General features: G+C 37.8%; 1 protein-coding gene across 5 annotated transcripts in view; it reads left to right on the forward strand.

The window, feature by feature from the left end:
* Nucleotides 1–16,904, forward strand: part of OGDH (oxoglutarate dehydrogenase) — an 82,956-nt gene that overhangs the window by 31,429 nt on the left and 34,623 nt on the right. For all 5 annotated transcript variants that reach the window (XM_060787211.2, XM_060787213.2, XM_060787209.2 and 2 more), the window contains one exon: nt 1,504–1,658. In XM_060787211.2, coding sequence (XP_060643194.2) covers nt 1,504–1,658 — 155 coding nt within the window. The remainder of the gene's footprint in view (nt 1–1,503; nt 1,659–16,904) is intronic.

Genomic DNA, 16,904 nt, shown 5'->3' on the forward strand with positions numbered 1-16,904 from the left:
GCTCCAGCTTCCCTGGCAACCATGATGTGCCCCTTGGTAACTTTCTGTACCACTCCTTTGGCCACGCCATCCAGCCTTGAGTCAGCTCCGCCATCTTTGTCTTTCTCATCCACTTGAGCCACCTTCCTGGCTACTTCCCCGAGCACTGTGGCTCTCCTGATGAGGGACAAATGGCCTGGAGTCCCTGGCCGAAACTTCTGATGCCATTCCACTTCTATGGCACTGTTTAAATCTCCTCTGCGCCTCAAACATGTCTCCATTGTCAAAACTAAGTCTGAGTCACTCCTCAGCACTTCTGTATCTTTTAAAATTATGTATGTTTCATCTACATGGCCTTGATCCCACTTTTGTATTGCCATAGTCAACTTCTCATATTCACTCTTGAATTCAGCCATGCTTTCTTTCTCAGCCTCCTTTTGTTCTACCTCAGCTGTTTCTATAACTTCTTCCCTTTCTACTTTTGGCTGTGACTCTCTAACTGTCACTACAGCTATCTCTTCAGCTTTGGTATCCGCCATATTGGCTGCTTCTGAGGTAAATTTTTCTTTGTTTGCATTTTAGCAGCCATCTTTTGGCTTCAACTTTTACCTCACAATTTTTCCCCAAGCGATCTTAAGGCACTCAATTAGATGTTAAACGTATCCCGTCGTCTGCCACCAATTTGTTTACAGGCATAATGTAAAGCACTGGTTTAGACCTTTAAAGCTTAGGTGCAGACTGTCTGATAGACCATATCTCCCAATATGTTAGCCTAGACCAGGCATAGGCAAACTTTAGTCCTCCGGGTGTTTTGGACAGATTAGGAACTGTGGGAGTTGAAGTCCAAAACACCTGGAGAGCTATGCCTGGCCTAGACCCTGAGATCTGCAGAGAAGGTCCTTCCCTTAATCCCACCACAGGTACAGTTTATGAAGTCATATTTTAGAGCCGGGATGCTCAAACTTTTTAAACAGAGGGCCAGGTCACAGTCCCTCAAACTGTTGGAAGGCCGGATTATAATTTGAAAAAAACATGAATGAATTTCTATGCACACTGCACATATCTTATTTGTAGGGCAAAAGACACTTTAAAACAATACAATAATTAAAATGAAGAACAATTTTAACAAATATAAACTTATTAGTATTGAGAAGTGAGAAGTGTGGGCCTACTTTTGGCTGATGAGATAGAATTGTTGTTGTTGTGTGCTTTCAAGTCATTTCAGACTTAGGTTGACCCTGAGCGAGGGCCGGGTAAATGACCTTGGAGGGCCGCATCTGGCCCCCGGGCCTTAGTTTGAGGACCCTTGTTTTAGAGTGTATGTTTTAAATATGGTATTTAATTTAAATAACGGTAGTTGTAATGTGGCTTTTTGTATATTTTTAATTGTGACATTTTTAGTGTATAAGCTGCCTCAAGTCCCTGTCTTGTGGGTAAATGTGGGATGTTAATAGAAATTATGATAAAAAATAAAAAATACATTTCTGGTTAGAGATCTGCCTCTTGTCTTTCCCTGTTGAACAGATGGCATACTGTCAGCATATTGGTGTGGAATTTATGTTTATTAATGATCTGGAGCAGTGCCAGTGGATCAGACAGAAATTTGAAACTCCCGGAGTCATGCAGTTCTCTAATGAGGAAAAGCGCACTCTGCTGGCAAGATTGGTCCGGTCAACCAGGTACTTTATTTAGTCTGCTTGAATACAACTGTCTTTCTGGTTTCATGTGAATGGACAACAGAAGAGGTGGGCACATGGCCCAACTTAGATGAGCCAAGGAGTCAATATAAAGTACTATAAACTGCCCCGGCCCAGTTTACCTGTCTGAACGTATCTCCCTTTACAAACCACTGCGGAAACTAAGATCTTCTGGGAAGGCCCTGCTCTCAGTTCCACCACCATCACAGGCATGTTTGGTGGGGACAAGAGACAGGACCTTCTCAGTGATTGCCCCCCGGTTATGGAACTCCCTTCCTGGCAATATTAGATCAACCCCCTCCCTCCTGTCCTTCAGAAGGATGGTGAAGACCTGGGTGTGGGACCAAGCCTTTGGGGCAGTGCAATGAGGCAAAATGGTGTCCTGAGATGGTTTTTAAGCAACTTTTAATGTGAATATAAGTGATTTTAATGTTTGTATATATTTATGGTTTTCTGTCCTGGCATTGAATGTTTGCTGTATATATGTTGTGCTCCGCCCTGAGTCCACTGTGGGGTGAGAAGGGCAGAATATAAATGTTTTAAATAAATAAATATAAAGTGGCATTCAAGATGTTAAGAAATTAAAATGCAACTCCAATCTACCAATATTTATATCTTAGCAAAGAACCATGGCCCTCTTTCACTATGCGTCCAAACATGCCTTTCAAAGTAGGTGTCTCATGAGGTGTGTCACGCAGCTTAAACAAATAACTGCTGCTGCCTTGTAGGAGTAAAGCAGGGATCCTCAAACTTTTTAAACAGAGGGCCAGGGCACAGTCTCTCAAAGTGTTGGAGGGCCGGATTATCATTTGAAAAAAGGATGATGAATTCCTTTGAACGGCAGTCTTTAGGAGGAGCCTGAAAACGTGGTTGTTCCAGTGTGCCTTCCCAGAATAAGGAAAACTCTTAGCAATATGTCCTCAAATGCACTTTAATATTGATTCAGGGTTGTCTGCGCGCCCTCATCTTTCTCTGAAAATCCTATTTTAATTTGTCTTACCTTGTTCATGCCCAGCACTTTTTGATTTTAAATTTGAATTATTACATTTGGCCCGGCCATAGGTTTTTAAATGCTGTATGTTGCGATATGTTATTATTGCTTATTGTGTATTTTCTGTTTTGAGCTTATTTTAACTGTTTTGTATTGATTATTGTTATTGCTTTTGTTTATTGTATGTGTTGTGGGCTTGGCCTCATGTAAGCCGCACCGAGTCCCTTGGGGAGATGGTAGCGGGGTACAAATAAAGTATTATTATTATTATTATTATTATTATTATCACAGCACATATCTTATTTGTAGTTCAAAAACACTTTAAAACAATACAATAATTAAAATGAAGAACAATTTTAACAAATATAAACTTATTAGTATTTCAATGGGAAGTGTGGGCCTGCTTTTGGCTGATGAGATAGGATTGTTGTTGTTGTGTGCTTTCAAGTCATTACAGACTTACGTTGACCCTAAGCGAGGGCCGGGTAAATGACCTTGGAGGGCCGTATCCAGCCCTCGGGCCTTAGTTCGAGGACCCCTGGAGTAAAGTATTTACTATGGGTTTGTAAATTAGCTTTTGAACTAGGAACCCCTTTCAGTACAGAAATACGGTATCCTTTCATTCTAATGTTTGTTTCTTACATCTGCCTATCCTGTTTAGACTCTGATTACTTTTTTATCTTTTTAGTTTGTCTTTGCAAAAAAAAAAATCCACAGTTGTTTTACTTTTGAAGCTTCTTTTTTCCCCATCCATCTATTTTTTGATGACATATTCTTTCTTGTTTAAAAAATAATTTGTTGTGGGCATATAATGTATCTTATCAATCTGTCATAAAGAATGTTCATTTTCCTTAGTTCCAGCATTGTCCAAAGCTTTTCCAGTTAGGCTTTGAAAAATACAACCCAGAGACTGAAATTATATTGTTGGGAGAAAGCCTTCAAAGTAGCTGATGCAGCAACAATAAATCAGCTGCTTTCTGCAGTCAATACAGACATCAAGGGAAGAAAAACAGACCAGTTTGGGCTGTTACAAAATTGGTGCCTATAGAAGAACAATCCTCCAAAGGAACATTGGTCAGAAAGACTATTGATAACCTCCAGAGGTACACTTCACTTGTGGACAAAACCACAGAATCTGAAAACCAGCATAGGGTCTTCCCTCCACAATCAGTGTGTATACTTTTCACCAATGCTTCTCTTATGGGTTGGGATACACATTGTGAATAATGGGTTGTTGTAGGTTTTTTGGGCTATATGGCTATGTTCTAGTAGCATTCTCTCCTGACGTTTCACCTGCATCTATGGCAAGCATCCTCAGAGGTTGTGAGGTCACAACCTCACAACCTCTGAGGATGCTTGCCATAGATGCAGGCAAAATGTCACACCTCACAACCTCTAAGGATGCTTGCCATAGATGCAGGAGAGAATGCTTCTAGAACATGGCCATATAGCCCGAAAAACAAAACCTACAACAACCCAGTGATTCCGGCCAGGAAAGCCTTCGACAATACATTATGAGTAATGTTTGGGGGAAATGATACAGCTACTGCTTCCTTGTAAGCATAATGGTTGCTTTGTTCATATAGGCTTTGATCCTGTGTTTCCTTATTTGGGAGTAAGTCCCATTATCCTTAGTGGACCTAGTTTCTAAGCAAATTTGTGGAGGATTGTGTTTTGAGAGACTTAAACCCTACTTCTTGGTCAGAAATACTTATCTAGTGTTTTAAAACCATGCATCCTCAAAGACATTGCATCCTAGAGAATTTCCCTCTCTATAACGTACTTCCCAAAAAAAATCATGTTTGGAAAGGTATGTACTTTTGCTGAAGTTAGCGTCCATATTATTCCCAGATTATATTTTTGTAAATAAAGGCAACAATAAAGATTGTAGCTTTTCCCGACCCTTCCCTTAGTTCCATTACAAATTATACCCTTTGCACTAAATTTCAGCTTGAATAATATGGCATGAAGCCCACAAACGATGGCTTTTCCTAGTTTTCTCTTATTGCTTGCATGTTTGATCAATTTTGTGTTGCAATTAAAAATACAAAACCACAGTTTGCATGTGTGTAAATATAGCGATGTGTTTGTATAGCTGTTTCTGTGGTCTCACTAGATACTGTGTTTTTGAATCTTCACCATTTTCCCTCATCCTGTTTGTCTTCTAACATTCCAAAAAATGAGTCATACAACAAGATATTTGAGAAATCAGAAAGCTGACCTTGCTTCATTATTAGAGGAAGGGTTTTTAAAAAGTTTTTAACTATTTCCTTTCTTTGAAAATGCAACTTATTATGACATAACAAAATGTTACGATTTCTTCCACATCTCTTTAGTTGTGTATGTTACATTTCTAGCTCTATGCAACAAATGTTCTTTTTTCAAATCCTCTTATCTCAGTGTTTCTCAACCTTCTTAATGCCATGACCCCTTAATATAGTTCCTCATGTCGTGGTGACCCCCAACCATAAAATCATTTTTGTTGCTACTGTTATAAATCGTAATGTAAATATCTGATATGCAGGATTTCTTTTCATTCACTGGACCAAATTTGCCACAAATACTTGATATGCTCAAATTTGAATACTGGTTGGGTTGGAGGGGGGATTTGTTTTGTCATTTGGGAGTTGTAGTTGCTTGGATTTATAGTTCACCTGCAATCAAAGAGCATTCTGAACTCCATCAACGATGGGACTGAGCCAAACTCACAGAGCTCCCATGGCCAACAGAAAATACTGAAAAGGTTTGGTGGGCATTGACTTTGAGTTTTGGAGTTGTAGTTCACCTATATCCAGAGAACACTGTGGACGCAAACAGTGATGGATCTGGACAAAAATTGGCAGGGATACTTAATATGCTCAGATGTGAACACTGGTGGAGTTTGGAGGAAATAGACTTTGACATTTGAGAGCTATAGTTGCTGGGAATTTATAGTTCACCTACAATCTTTTGATTCTGAACTCCACCAACGATAGAATTGGGGCAAACTTCCCACCCAGAACTCCCATGACCAACAGAAAATACTTTTTCTGACCCCTCTGATGGCCCCCCAGGGGTCCCGACCCCCAGGTTGAGAAACACTGTCTTATCTGTTGTGTGTCTTTCATACAACTACTGGTGTTCCAATGTATGTAGTGTTAAGGTAACAAAGGTCCTCAGTTTTGTATAGGAGCCCCTGGTGGCACAATGGGTTAAACTTTTGTGCCAGCAGGATTGTTGACCAATAGGTCAGCAGTTCGAATCCAGGGAGAGTGGCTTGAGCTCCCTCCATCAGCTCCAGCTTCCCATGCAGGGACATGAGAGAAGCCTCCCACAAGGATGGTAAACAACATTAAACTCCAGTCATCCCCTGGACAAAGTCCGTGCAGACAGCCAATTCTCTCACGCCAGAAGCAATATGCAGTTTCTCAAGTCACTCCTGACACGAAAAAAATTGCATAAGGACTTGTGTGTTGCACCTCAGAGTAAAATCACCTTGCTTAAGACACCGAAGAACACACCAGCAGTAGTCTTTCTTGGTTTATTAAAGAAAAGATAGAAAGTTCAAAAAGGCAAAAGATCAATCCAAGGTAACATAGGCAAACATGATCCATGAAGACACAGGCAAGACAAAGGCCCATGAGCACACAGCAAAGTCCTAAAACATGAACATGAAAGCTGCAAGATAAATCCAAAGTCTCTTGGTTGAAGCAGGAAGTTTCTCTGACACTGAGGCAAATTCAAACAGCCTGTTTAATACTCTTTGGACAACATGAAGGCGTTCCTATAGCCCCGAACCTCCCTCTCTCGCCTGCTAGCGATCCTGACACTCCTTCGAACCTTAAATTCCAACTGATTGGCTCGATCTAAACCTCCGGCTTCATCAAGGTCAATTCCCTCGTTAGTGCTCTTTCCTTCATTATCTGGCTGAGAACCATCCTCCCTTCCTGAATCATGCACCTGGCTCATCTCTTGCTGTGGGAAAGAACTGAACTTCTGCCCCCTGTTCCTGGTCTTCTTCATCTGACACAGGGATATCATAACTTTGCACCTGACTGTGCATCTGAAACCCATCATCCCCATCAGAATCACTGACACTATCACTTTGAGATTCCAACTGAGTCACAACACTGTGGCTGTTTCTCCATCTTTGATCAAAGAGGGTTAGGAATTGATCCAAAGATTCCCTGAATTGACTCTTTACAATGGCATCTCCTCACCTCTATTCACGGTTTCAATAAGAAATCGAAGAGAGAGAAAAGTATTAAGACCAATGTTCTGCATTGAGTAGGGAAAATTGGAATAGAGCTTGTAACTGTCCCTGTGCCCCCAGCATTAGAGAACATTGTAATAAGGCAGTCCTGTAGTGTTTCCAAAAGATGTTCCAGGAAGGCAGCATTCTCTCCATTGTCTTCTTCATCTCTAACATCTCCAAATTTGTATGTAAGCTGCTTCTCCTGAATTAATTTTTAAAGATTCTATCATTTCCTTATTGGAGCCCCCGGTGGCACAGTGGGTTAAACCCCTGTGCCGCCACGACTGAAGACCAACAGGTCACAGGTTTGAATCCAGGGAGAGCATGGATGAGCTCCTTCTATCAGCTCTAGCTCCCCATGCGGGGACATGAGAGAAGCCTCCCACAAGGATGGTAAAACATCAAAACATCCGGGCATCCCCTGGGCAACGTCTTTGCAGATGGCTAATTCTTTCACACCAGAAGTGACTTGCAATTCCTCAAGTCGCTCCTGACACGGGGAAAAAAAATTCTTATTTCCCTTTCAGAATAAATTCCACCATTATTCTTTGCATCAAATAGCCAGCTGGTATTAAGATAGAAAGCAATGTGTAAATTCTCACCCAATCTGATTTAAATGTCTTCAGTGCTAATGTGTCTTAACTTTCTTCTTTTAAAAAAATAATTTTTATTGTGATTTTCCAGTTATTGATATAATACCAAGCAGCATGAAAAATTAAAGTGTACACACTTAAAATGGTAGATAGAGAAAAGGAAGAAAAAAGGAGAGGGAAAGGGAAAAAAGCTGAGTAAGAGGAGAGTAGAGGAAAAGATTTAGAACCCTCCCACCCCAAAAAACCCCTCACCGTGTTCCAAGTGGGACTTCCCAAAGTCTTTGGAGGCTGTTACAAGCTTCGTTAAGCTGAATGTTTCCTTTTTTTCCTCCTCGGTACCGATTTCTTAGAACATTTACTTATATGCTGGACAAATCTATCAGCATTGGAATTCCTCTTGTTGAAAAGAAGTCTTTAAGGTCTGACCAGTCGGTCTTCTTGCTGGTTTTATTGAGTCTCTGCGACAAACTGTCCATTTGAGTAATCTCCAATACTTTAATAATCCATTCTTCTGCTGTCAGGATTTCCTTTTGTTTCCATATTTTGGCAAGCAAGAGCCTGGCTGTGGTACTTAGCAGGAATACCATTTTTTCCTGATTTTTATTTAATTTTGTGTTTGAGATGCCTAGCAAGTAGACTTCTGGAGCTCTAGGGAATTTGGTTTTTAGTATCTTTTGGGTTAGGGAATGGATTTCTTTCCAATACTTACTGACTCACTTACAGGACCGCCATACATGGAAGAAAGTTCCTGTCTCCTTTCCGCATTTCCAGCAGCTACTTGAGATCCCTTTGTTAAATTTGGCTAGATTTTCTGGGGTGTAATACCAGTGATAAAACATTTTATACCAGTTCTCTCTTAGGTCACTGGCCACTATATTTTATTTTTATATTCCAAATTTCCTCCCATTGATTTGTTAAGATATTGTGACATAGGTCCTTAGCCCATTTTATTTGGCAGTTTTTAATTTGTTCCTCTTCGGTGGCCCAGCTTAGCAATTGTTGGTATAGGCACTTGATTAATTTTTTTTCCTTTTGTAATATTTTTTCCCATACTCCTTGGTCTTGGTTGAAACCCATTTTTTAATCTTCTTTAAATCCTTGTTGAATTTGATAATATTGCAACCATGTTATCTTTCTGTTAATTGTTTTTAATTCATCATAAGTTTTTAAAACTAATTTTTGTTCCCTTGTTCTTTTCAGTAATTGTTGATATGTGAACCAATTTTCTTCTCCTAGCTCTCTTTTATGTCTCGCTTCTACCGGGGATAGCCACATTGGGGTTTTGTTGTTTAGTCTTGTTTTATATTTTTCCCTTGTTTTGATTAATGAAGCCCTAATAAAATGATTGCTGAAATTTTTCTCCGTCTTTCTTCTGTTATGCCAGAGATAGCCATGCCATCCCGCTCTGAGGTCATGACCTTCTGACGCTAATAATTTATTGTTTTTTAGGGTGGCCCACTCCTTTAATCCTACTAAATTACATGCTTCATAATAAAGCTTAAGATTTGGGAGTCCCAGACCACCTCTTTTTTATCATCCGTAAGAGTTATGAAATTTATTCTGGGTTTCCTGTTTTTCCAAATAAATTTGGTGATCTCCGAATTCCATTTTTTAAACAGATAGTCATTTCTTATTACTGGTATCGTTTGAAAAAGAAAGAGGAGTCGGGGAAGAATAATCATTTTTATTATTGCTATCCGCCTGAGCAAGGAGAAGTTTTGGTATTTCCATTTATCCAAATCATGTTGTATTTTTTTCCAAAGGGGTTCGTAGTTATTCTTTATTAGATTGGCGTTGCTTTGTGAGATAATTATTCCTAAGTATTTTATTTTGTTTTCAATTTTTATGCCCGAGGTTTCTTGTAGTGTTTCTTTGGCCTTTTTATCCATGTTTTTAACTAGTAGCTTTGTTTTTTGTTTGTTCAGCTTGAATCCTGCCAGTTTCCCATAGGATTCGATCTTGTAGAGCTAATCATTAATATTGTTTATTGGGTCCTCTATAATACAGACCACGTCGTCCGCGTATAATCTTATTTTGTACTGATGTTTTCGAATTTGTGTTCCCTTCAACTTTTTGTCATTGTTTATGTCTTTAATTAGTGTGCCTATTATTAAGATAAAAAGGAGTGGGGAAAGTGGGCAACCTTGCCGGATTCCCTGAGTGATGTAGATTGGGGTTTTAGATTCTTGCCCATTAATTACCAAGGTAGCTTCCTGTTTTTCATAAATTGCATTTATTACGTTTTTAAAATTATATCCGATATCTATCTCTTGCAGTAGTAATTTTAAGTAATTCCAGTTGACTTTGTCAAAAGCCTTTTCTGCGTCAGTAAACCTAATTGTTTCTCATTATGCTTTTCGTAGTATTCAATTGTTTCTAGCAAGAATCTAGCATTGTCTTTTATTTGCCTATTTGTTTGTTCTTCTGCTGCCCAATTTTTCAAAAATATTTTTAGTCTTTCCTGCATTATTGTTGTGAATATTTTGTAGTCATTATTTAATAAAGAAATGGGATGATAATTTTTGATGTCTTCTGGGTCTGTTCCTTCTTTATGTATGTTTGAGATGCTTGATGTTCAAAAAGATAGGGAAGGCAGAACTGTATTCGTGAAAGGGAAGATAAATCAGGTTAAAATAACATTAGCTGTGATGTATGCACCTAATAGAAACACAAAACAGTATATACTGAATACAAAAAAGAAGCTGGATAATTATGCGGAAGGGACATTGATTTGGGCAGGTGATTTCAATTTGGACTTAACTACTAAAATTAATAAAGCAGTAAATGTAAATAAGCTTAATATGGTGGATGCACATGCAAATCAGAGTGTTAGAGATACTTATTACTCAGTAAGACATAATAAATTTAGCTGTATAGATTATATTCTAATAAACAAAGCAAGTAAAGCCCAAATAAAGAAGGTAGAAAGGAAACCAATATTTTTATCGGACCATAGTCCCCTGATTGCAACTGTGGGATTGAGCAATGAGATAAGACAAAGAATTTGGAGGTATAATTTGGTGGTAATAGGAAAAGATGAATATAAAAGGAAGCTTCAGGAGGAGATAAAAGAATATTACAGAATAAATGATACTGGAGAATTATCTAAAGATGTGGTATGGGACTCATTTAAAAGTGTATTACGAGGACAATGTATTAGTATTGAGTCCCATATAAGGAAAAGTTGGAGAGAGAAAAGAGAAAAATGTATAAAAGAAATTGAATTAATACAGGAACAACTGAGAATAGCGAGGAGAAAAAATATAAATAGTACTCTAAAGCAGAAAAAAAAGAATTGGAATTAATGGATGAGGTGCAATGGAATAAAATGAGACTGTGTGAGACAACGAATCAGTGGATGGGGTACAAAATCAATGAAACAAATGGTGAGATATTTAAAGAGGAGAAAGGAAAAGTCATGCAGAACAAAACTTAAAGATAAAAATGGATTGGTGAAAGAAGGGAGAAAGCAACTAGAAGACATAATGAGAGAATTTTACAGGGAGTTGTACCAAAAAGAACAGGTGAAAAATGAAGAAATAAAAATTGGGAATAAAGTAAATGAGGAGGATAAAAGCATGCTAAACGAAGAAATTACACAGGAAGAAGTAATTCAGGTAATTAAAAGACTGAAACAATTTAAGGCACCGGATATAGATGGATACACAGCAGAATTTTATAAGACCTTTATGCATGAATTGGTACCATATATGACAGCAATGTTTAATGAGGTATATTTGAGAGGTATTGTCCCAGAAACATGGAAACTTTCAGAAATTATTCCAGTTTTGAAGCCAGATAGACAACCAGAGTTCCCAGAATCATATTGTCCGATCAGTTTAGCAAACCAAGATTATAAGATATTTATGAAAATTATAGCCAATAGATTGGAAGTTATTCTACCAAAGATTATAGGAGAAGACCAATATGGGTTTGTTAAAGGGCGGGGAATCAATGAGCCAATAAGGAATGTTGTTAATGCGATTTGCCATTTGACAAAAATGAAAAGAAAACTGTCAATTCTAAAGTTAGATGTGTACAAAGCTTTCGATAAAGTAAACCATGTATATTTGTACAGATTATGTAAAGAACTAAATTTGGGGAATAACTTTTGTGAAATGATCAAAAATGTATATAGAGGAAATACAGCTTGTATTAGAGTGAATGGACAAAGAACGGAAAACATTCAAATTGAAAATGGGACCAAACAGGGGTGTCCGTTATCTCCAATGTTATTTGCTCTGGCAATAGAACCCCTAGCACATAGAATAAGGACGGATGAAACATGGGAAGGGTATAAGATTGGGAGGAAGGAGGAATTGAGATTGAACCTGTATGCAGACGATGCAATAATTTTGACACAGAGACCAAGGGAAATGATTAAATCAATTCAATTAACTTTGAGGGAGTTTAAAAAAGAATCAGGGCTATCAGTTAATATGGAGAAATCAGATATATTATTTATCAGCACACCCCCAAGGGAACAGTTAGATATAAGGAAGGAATCAGGGTTAAAATCGGGTATTAAAAAGATTAAGTATTTGGGAATCTGAATATATAAGACACTTGATAAAATAATAGATGGAAATTACAGAATGGCATGGAGGAGAATGTTAAAACAATTGAGTAGGTAGAAGAATAAAAATTTGAGACAGATGTCTAGGATAAGGGCATTGAAAATATTGATAATTCCAAAAATTATATATCTATTTCAGGCTCTCCCAGGAATCCCTCCCTTGGCAAAATTAAAGGAATGGGATAGGAAACTAAATTATTGGGTTAAAGGGGGGGGGGGGGAGACCAAGAGTAAGGAAAAAATTGAGAATTGCAAAAGAAATGAAAGGGGGATGGGGCTGCCCATGCCTAGAGCTATATAAGCGATACCTTCCAAATTGAAAGAGCAATAGAATTACAAGTGACAAATAAAAAATGGGTGAGATTTGAAAAGGAAATGAATTGAGTTAATTGTGAAGAAGTAATTTTTAGAAAATGGGATAAGAGAAATATAGATAAATTAACAGGACCAATGAAAGGAACAATGCAAGGGTGGAAGAAATGGCAAGGGAGAATAAGTAGTTTAAAATCCAAAATGTCAACAGTATGGATAATTAACAAGGATAAGGAATCAAATATGAATAGAAATATCCAGATATTGAAGGAAAAAGGAATAGAGAGAGTAGAACAATTATATGACAGAGAGGGAAAGGTAAGGGAGAATAAAATTAAACAATGGCTTGGGGAAGAAAACTGGTTACAGATAAGAGCAATCTGTGCATATTGCAAAACAAAAGAAAATATCAATATGGTTAAGGGAGAAGATACCACCTTTGAAAAGCTAATAAGAGAAAAAGGGGAAGGAAAGAAGGCACAGGCCAGCAAAATATGCTAATAGAGGCCGATGGATGATCCAGCGCTCGGTGGCCAGGTTGCTAACGGGAGCGGCACTCAGGGAGCATACCACTCCTCTGCTGAACCAGCTCCACTGGCTGCCAATCCGCTACCGGGCACAATTCAAGGTGCTGGCTTTAGCCTATAAAGCCCTAAACGGTTCTGGCCCTGCTTACCTCTCCGAACGCATCTCCACCTATGAACCAACCAGAACATTAAGATCGTCTGGGGAGGCCCTGCTCTCGATCCCGCCTGCGTCACAGGCGCGTTTGGCGGGGACGAGAGACAGGGCCTTCTCAGTGGTGGCCCCTCGGCTATGGAATGCCCTACCGGCAGACATCAGACAGGCACCTTCGCTGCTGACGTTTCGGAGAATGGTTAAGACCTGGCTTTATGAACAAGCGTTTGGTTAAGCAGTGCAACCAATCATAGGAAGACGGTAAATGGAACATAGGAATGGCACAAGGATTATGAGAACGGATCTGATTTCAACTGAGGCATTATGTTATGTCTGTTTTGTTGATCTGTCTTGTTGATTGTTAACTGTTGTGGATTGATGCTGTTGATCCTGTTTGTTGCATTGTTATGTTTTAATTGCACTGACACTGTTTGATAATTGTACCATGTAAACCGCATTGAGTCGCCTGTTAAGGGCTGAAAAATGCGGTATAGAAATAAAGCAAATAAATAAATAATAAATAATACAATACAGGACTTGAAAACTATGTGGGAAACGGAGTTACAAATCTCGGAACAAGAAATGAGAAATGAGGAGGAAAATATTGCACAAATGGTATCGCACACCCTGCCAATTAGCATACTACTATAAAGAGGGGAGTAGTCAGTGCTGGCATGGATGCCACCAGAAAGGGCACTTTATGCACATGATGTGGGAATGTGAATATGTACAAGATTTTTGGCAGACTATACAAAATGTGTCAAATCAAATACTAGGAAATGAGTGGGTCATAACAAAGGAATTAGCGGTATTAGGGGAAAGAGAGGAAATGGGAAATAAAAGGGAAATAAAAGGAGCAATAATTGAATGTGCACAAGCAGTAATAGTATTAGGGTGGAAAGATAAATCAAAATAGACAATAAATAAATGGTACCATTATGTGGTGGAGCAAATGGAATTTGAAAATATGAATGTGAAATTAAATGATTTAAAAATCAATGAAAATCGAATGAGAGAAATGGAAGATAGATGGACAAGGGTAATGAACTATATTATGAATCATTCTGGAGATCAGGTCATAAGAAATAAGATACAAATGCTATATAGCATACAGGATGGAAATGTATAAAGATAAAGAAATAATGATTGTCTCAAAAAGAAATGAATATGTGAAAGATAATAATCCTCATGTTGGTGGTGGGAATTGTAAATGTTTTGTGTGTGCAAGGTATGTATTTTCTGTATTGTAAAAATAAAAAGTTGGGGGAAAAAACAAAAAAAATGTATGAGTGTTATATTTGCTTTTTCCCATGTTTTTGGAAATATTTTATTTTCTAAAATATTGTTCATGATATTCTGCAGCAAAGGATTTATTTCATTTTTTAAGGTTTTGTAGAAGATAGCAGTGAACCCATCGGGTCCAGGGGCTTTGTTAATTTTTAAATTTTAAATTGCTTTGTCTAATTTGAACATTGTTATTGGACCATTTAATATTTCTCTCTGTTCTTCTGTGAGTTTTGTGAGTTTTAAATTACCGAGGTATTTGGTGATTCGTTCTTCAGGTGTATCTGTTTTTTTATATAATTCTTTATAGAAATTGTTAAATTGGTTTGTGATGCTATTTCCTTCCGTGTATATTTTTCCTCCCAATTTTATTTTTGTAATTAAGTGGTTTTGGTTTTTTTCTTTTAGTTTTTGTGCGAGCCATTTGCCTATTTTATTTGCGTTTTGGAAGTGATTTACCTTTAAGAATTTCAATTGTTTTTCTAAATTGTCAGTTTGTAGTAATTGTCGTTTTTTTTAATGATTCTATTCATAATTTTAGTGTTTTCTCTTTAGGATTTATTTTCAGTGATTCTTCATCTTTAATTAGATTGTCCATGATTTTTTTTGTTTCTCTTTTTCTGTTATTTTTATTAATTGATTCCTGTTGAATGAAATAGCCCCTCATTACTGCCTTCATTGCTTCCCACTGGGTCACTTTAGATGTTTCCCCTCCCTTATTTAGTTAAAGATATTCCTCTAGTAGTTTCCTATTCTTTCAATGTCAGTTTCCCTTCTTAATAGGTTTTCTTTTAGGCGCCATCTAAATTCATTTCCTTTTATTGTCATCTCAATGATCTGAGAATATTCTTGGTAATATTATTATCTTTTTTATTCTAAGTGATATTGAGTTAGTGGCCTAGGCCATGTCTATACATGACCACGACTCATGCCTCCAGAGAAATAAGTGTAGTCTCTAGCAGTTCCATTGTGGTGTCTCCAAACGTCCCTCAGATTTAGGCTCTCAAGTTGCGATATGAACCTTTTTGGTAAGAGGCTTGATTTGTTTTTTTCTGGGGATTTTCTTTTGACTGTTGTAAGATTTGTCTATTTTTGAGTCTACTACTCCATTGAAATCTCCTAATAGTATCATATTGTGAAACTCCTGTTTGTTTCTTGAGATTTTTCAAAAATTTAAGTTTGGGACCATTCAGGCAATAAATATTACAAATTAAAACTTTTTGGTTCTTTATTTCAATAGTTACACCAACATACCTCCCTTCGGTATCTTTAAAACTATGTTTTGGGTTTAACCAGTTTTTGACATATAAAACTACCCCTTTTTTCTTTTCATTGCCTGGCACGCAGAAATATTTCCCTAGCTTTCCATATTCTAGAAGCTTGATATGTTTATTAATTATATGAGTTTCTTGCAGCGCAATCAAATCTAGGTTCTTTTGTTTCAAGTAGTTGAAGATTCGTTTCCTTTTACTGGGAGAGTTAAGACCATTGACGTTAGTCGAGTAGATTCTTAGGTCTCTATTCATGAAGGTTTTCTTGCATCTCCCACTGAGTGATTTCTTGGGGCATCATTAACTGATAATTTTCTGGGGAAAATTCCCGTAATCTTTTTAATTCTCTTTCCTTTGGTCCTTTCTGTAATTTGCAGCATTCATTATTTTCCTCGTCTTCCTCTGAATCATTATCCTCAGCTGGTTGCATTGTCTGTTTGCTGTCCTTGTTTCCGTGGGATTTCTTTTGTGATGCGTCTTGCTTTGTTGTTTTGATGTGATTTATATAGAACGCTTTTGCTTTCTCCTCTGAGTTCAGCCAGTACCTTGTGTTGTTAAGAGTGACTGTGATTCCTTCCACTTTCTCCCACCTAAATTTTATCTTTCCTTTGATCAGTTCTTCTGTTAGGAAGGAATATTTCCTGCGTCTTGCTAAAGTTTGCCAAGTAACTTCCTTCATAATGATCACTCTCTGGTCTTTGTAATAGATTGGGGTTTTTTGTATTTTCTTTTAGTATTACATCTTTTGTGCTCTTTCTACAAAAGCTGATTATTACATCCTTTGGTGTCTTGTTCCTTTTCGCATACCCTGTTGGTACCCTGTATGCTCTATCTAGGTCTTGCCCAATAATTTTTGTACCTACATCAAGCAGGTCGGCTAGCAGCTCAATTGAGAGTTGTTTGATGTTTTCGTCTTTTGATTCTTGTAAATTTCTCAGTCTTAGTTGGTACTAAAGACATGTTTTGCTTCCATGAATCCCTGTGGTAATAACTCTAATCTAAAATGGATCCCTTTCCCCAGTCAAAGGGCTGGGCAAATTTACTGATACAAACCAAGACAGCCCAACAAATTAGCTGGGATCTATATAATAATATAATAATAACACTTTATTTATATTCCACCCTTCTCACCCCAAAGGGGATTCAGGGCCGGATCACAGTACATATGCTCAGCAAACATTCATTGCCACTTTGTACAGACAATACACAGACAGACAGAACAAGAGGTGGTTTGTTTTCAGCTGTTTTTGGTGCCATGGAAGGTTGGGCTTGAGTCCAGGGGGTGCTGT

The sequence above is a fragment of the Anolis sagrei genome, chromosome 7 (genome assembly GCF_037176765.1).
Source record: "Anolis sagrei isolate rAnoSag1 chromosome 7, rAnoSag1.mat, whole genome shotgun sequence".
Taxonomy (NCBI): Eukaryota; Metazoa; Chordata; class Lepidosauria; order Squamata; family Dactyloidae; genus Anolis; species Anolis sagrei.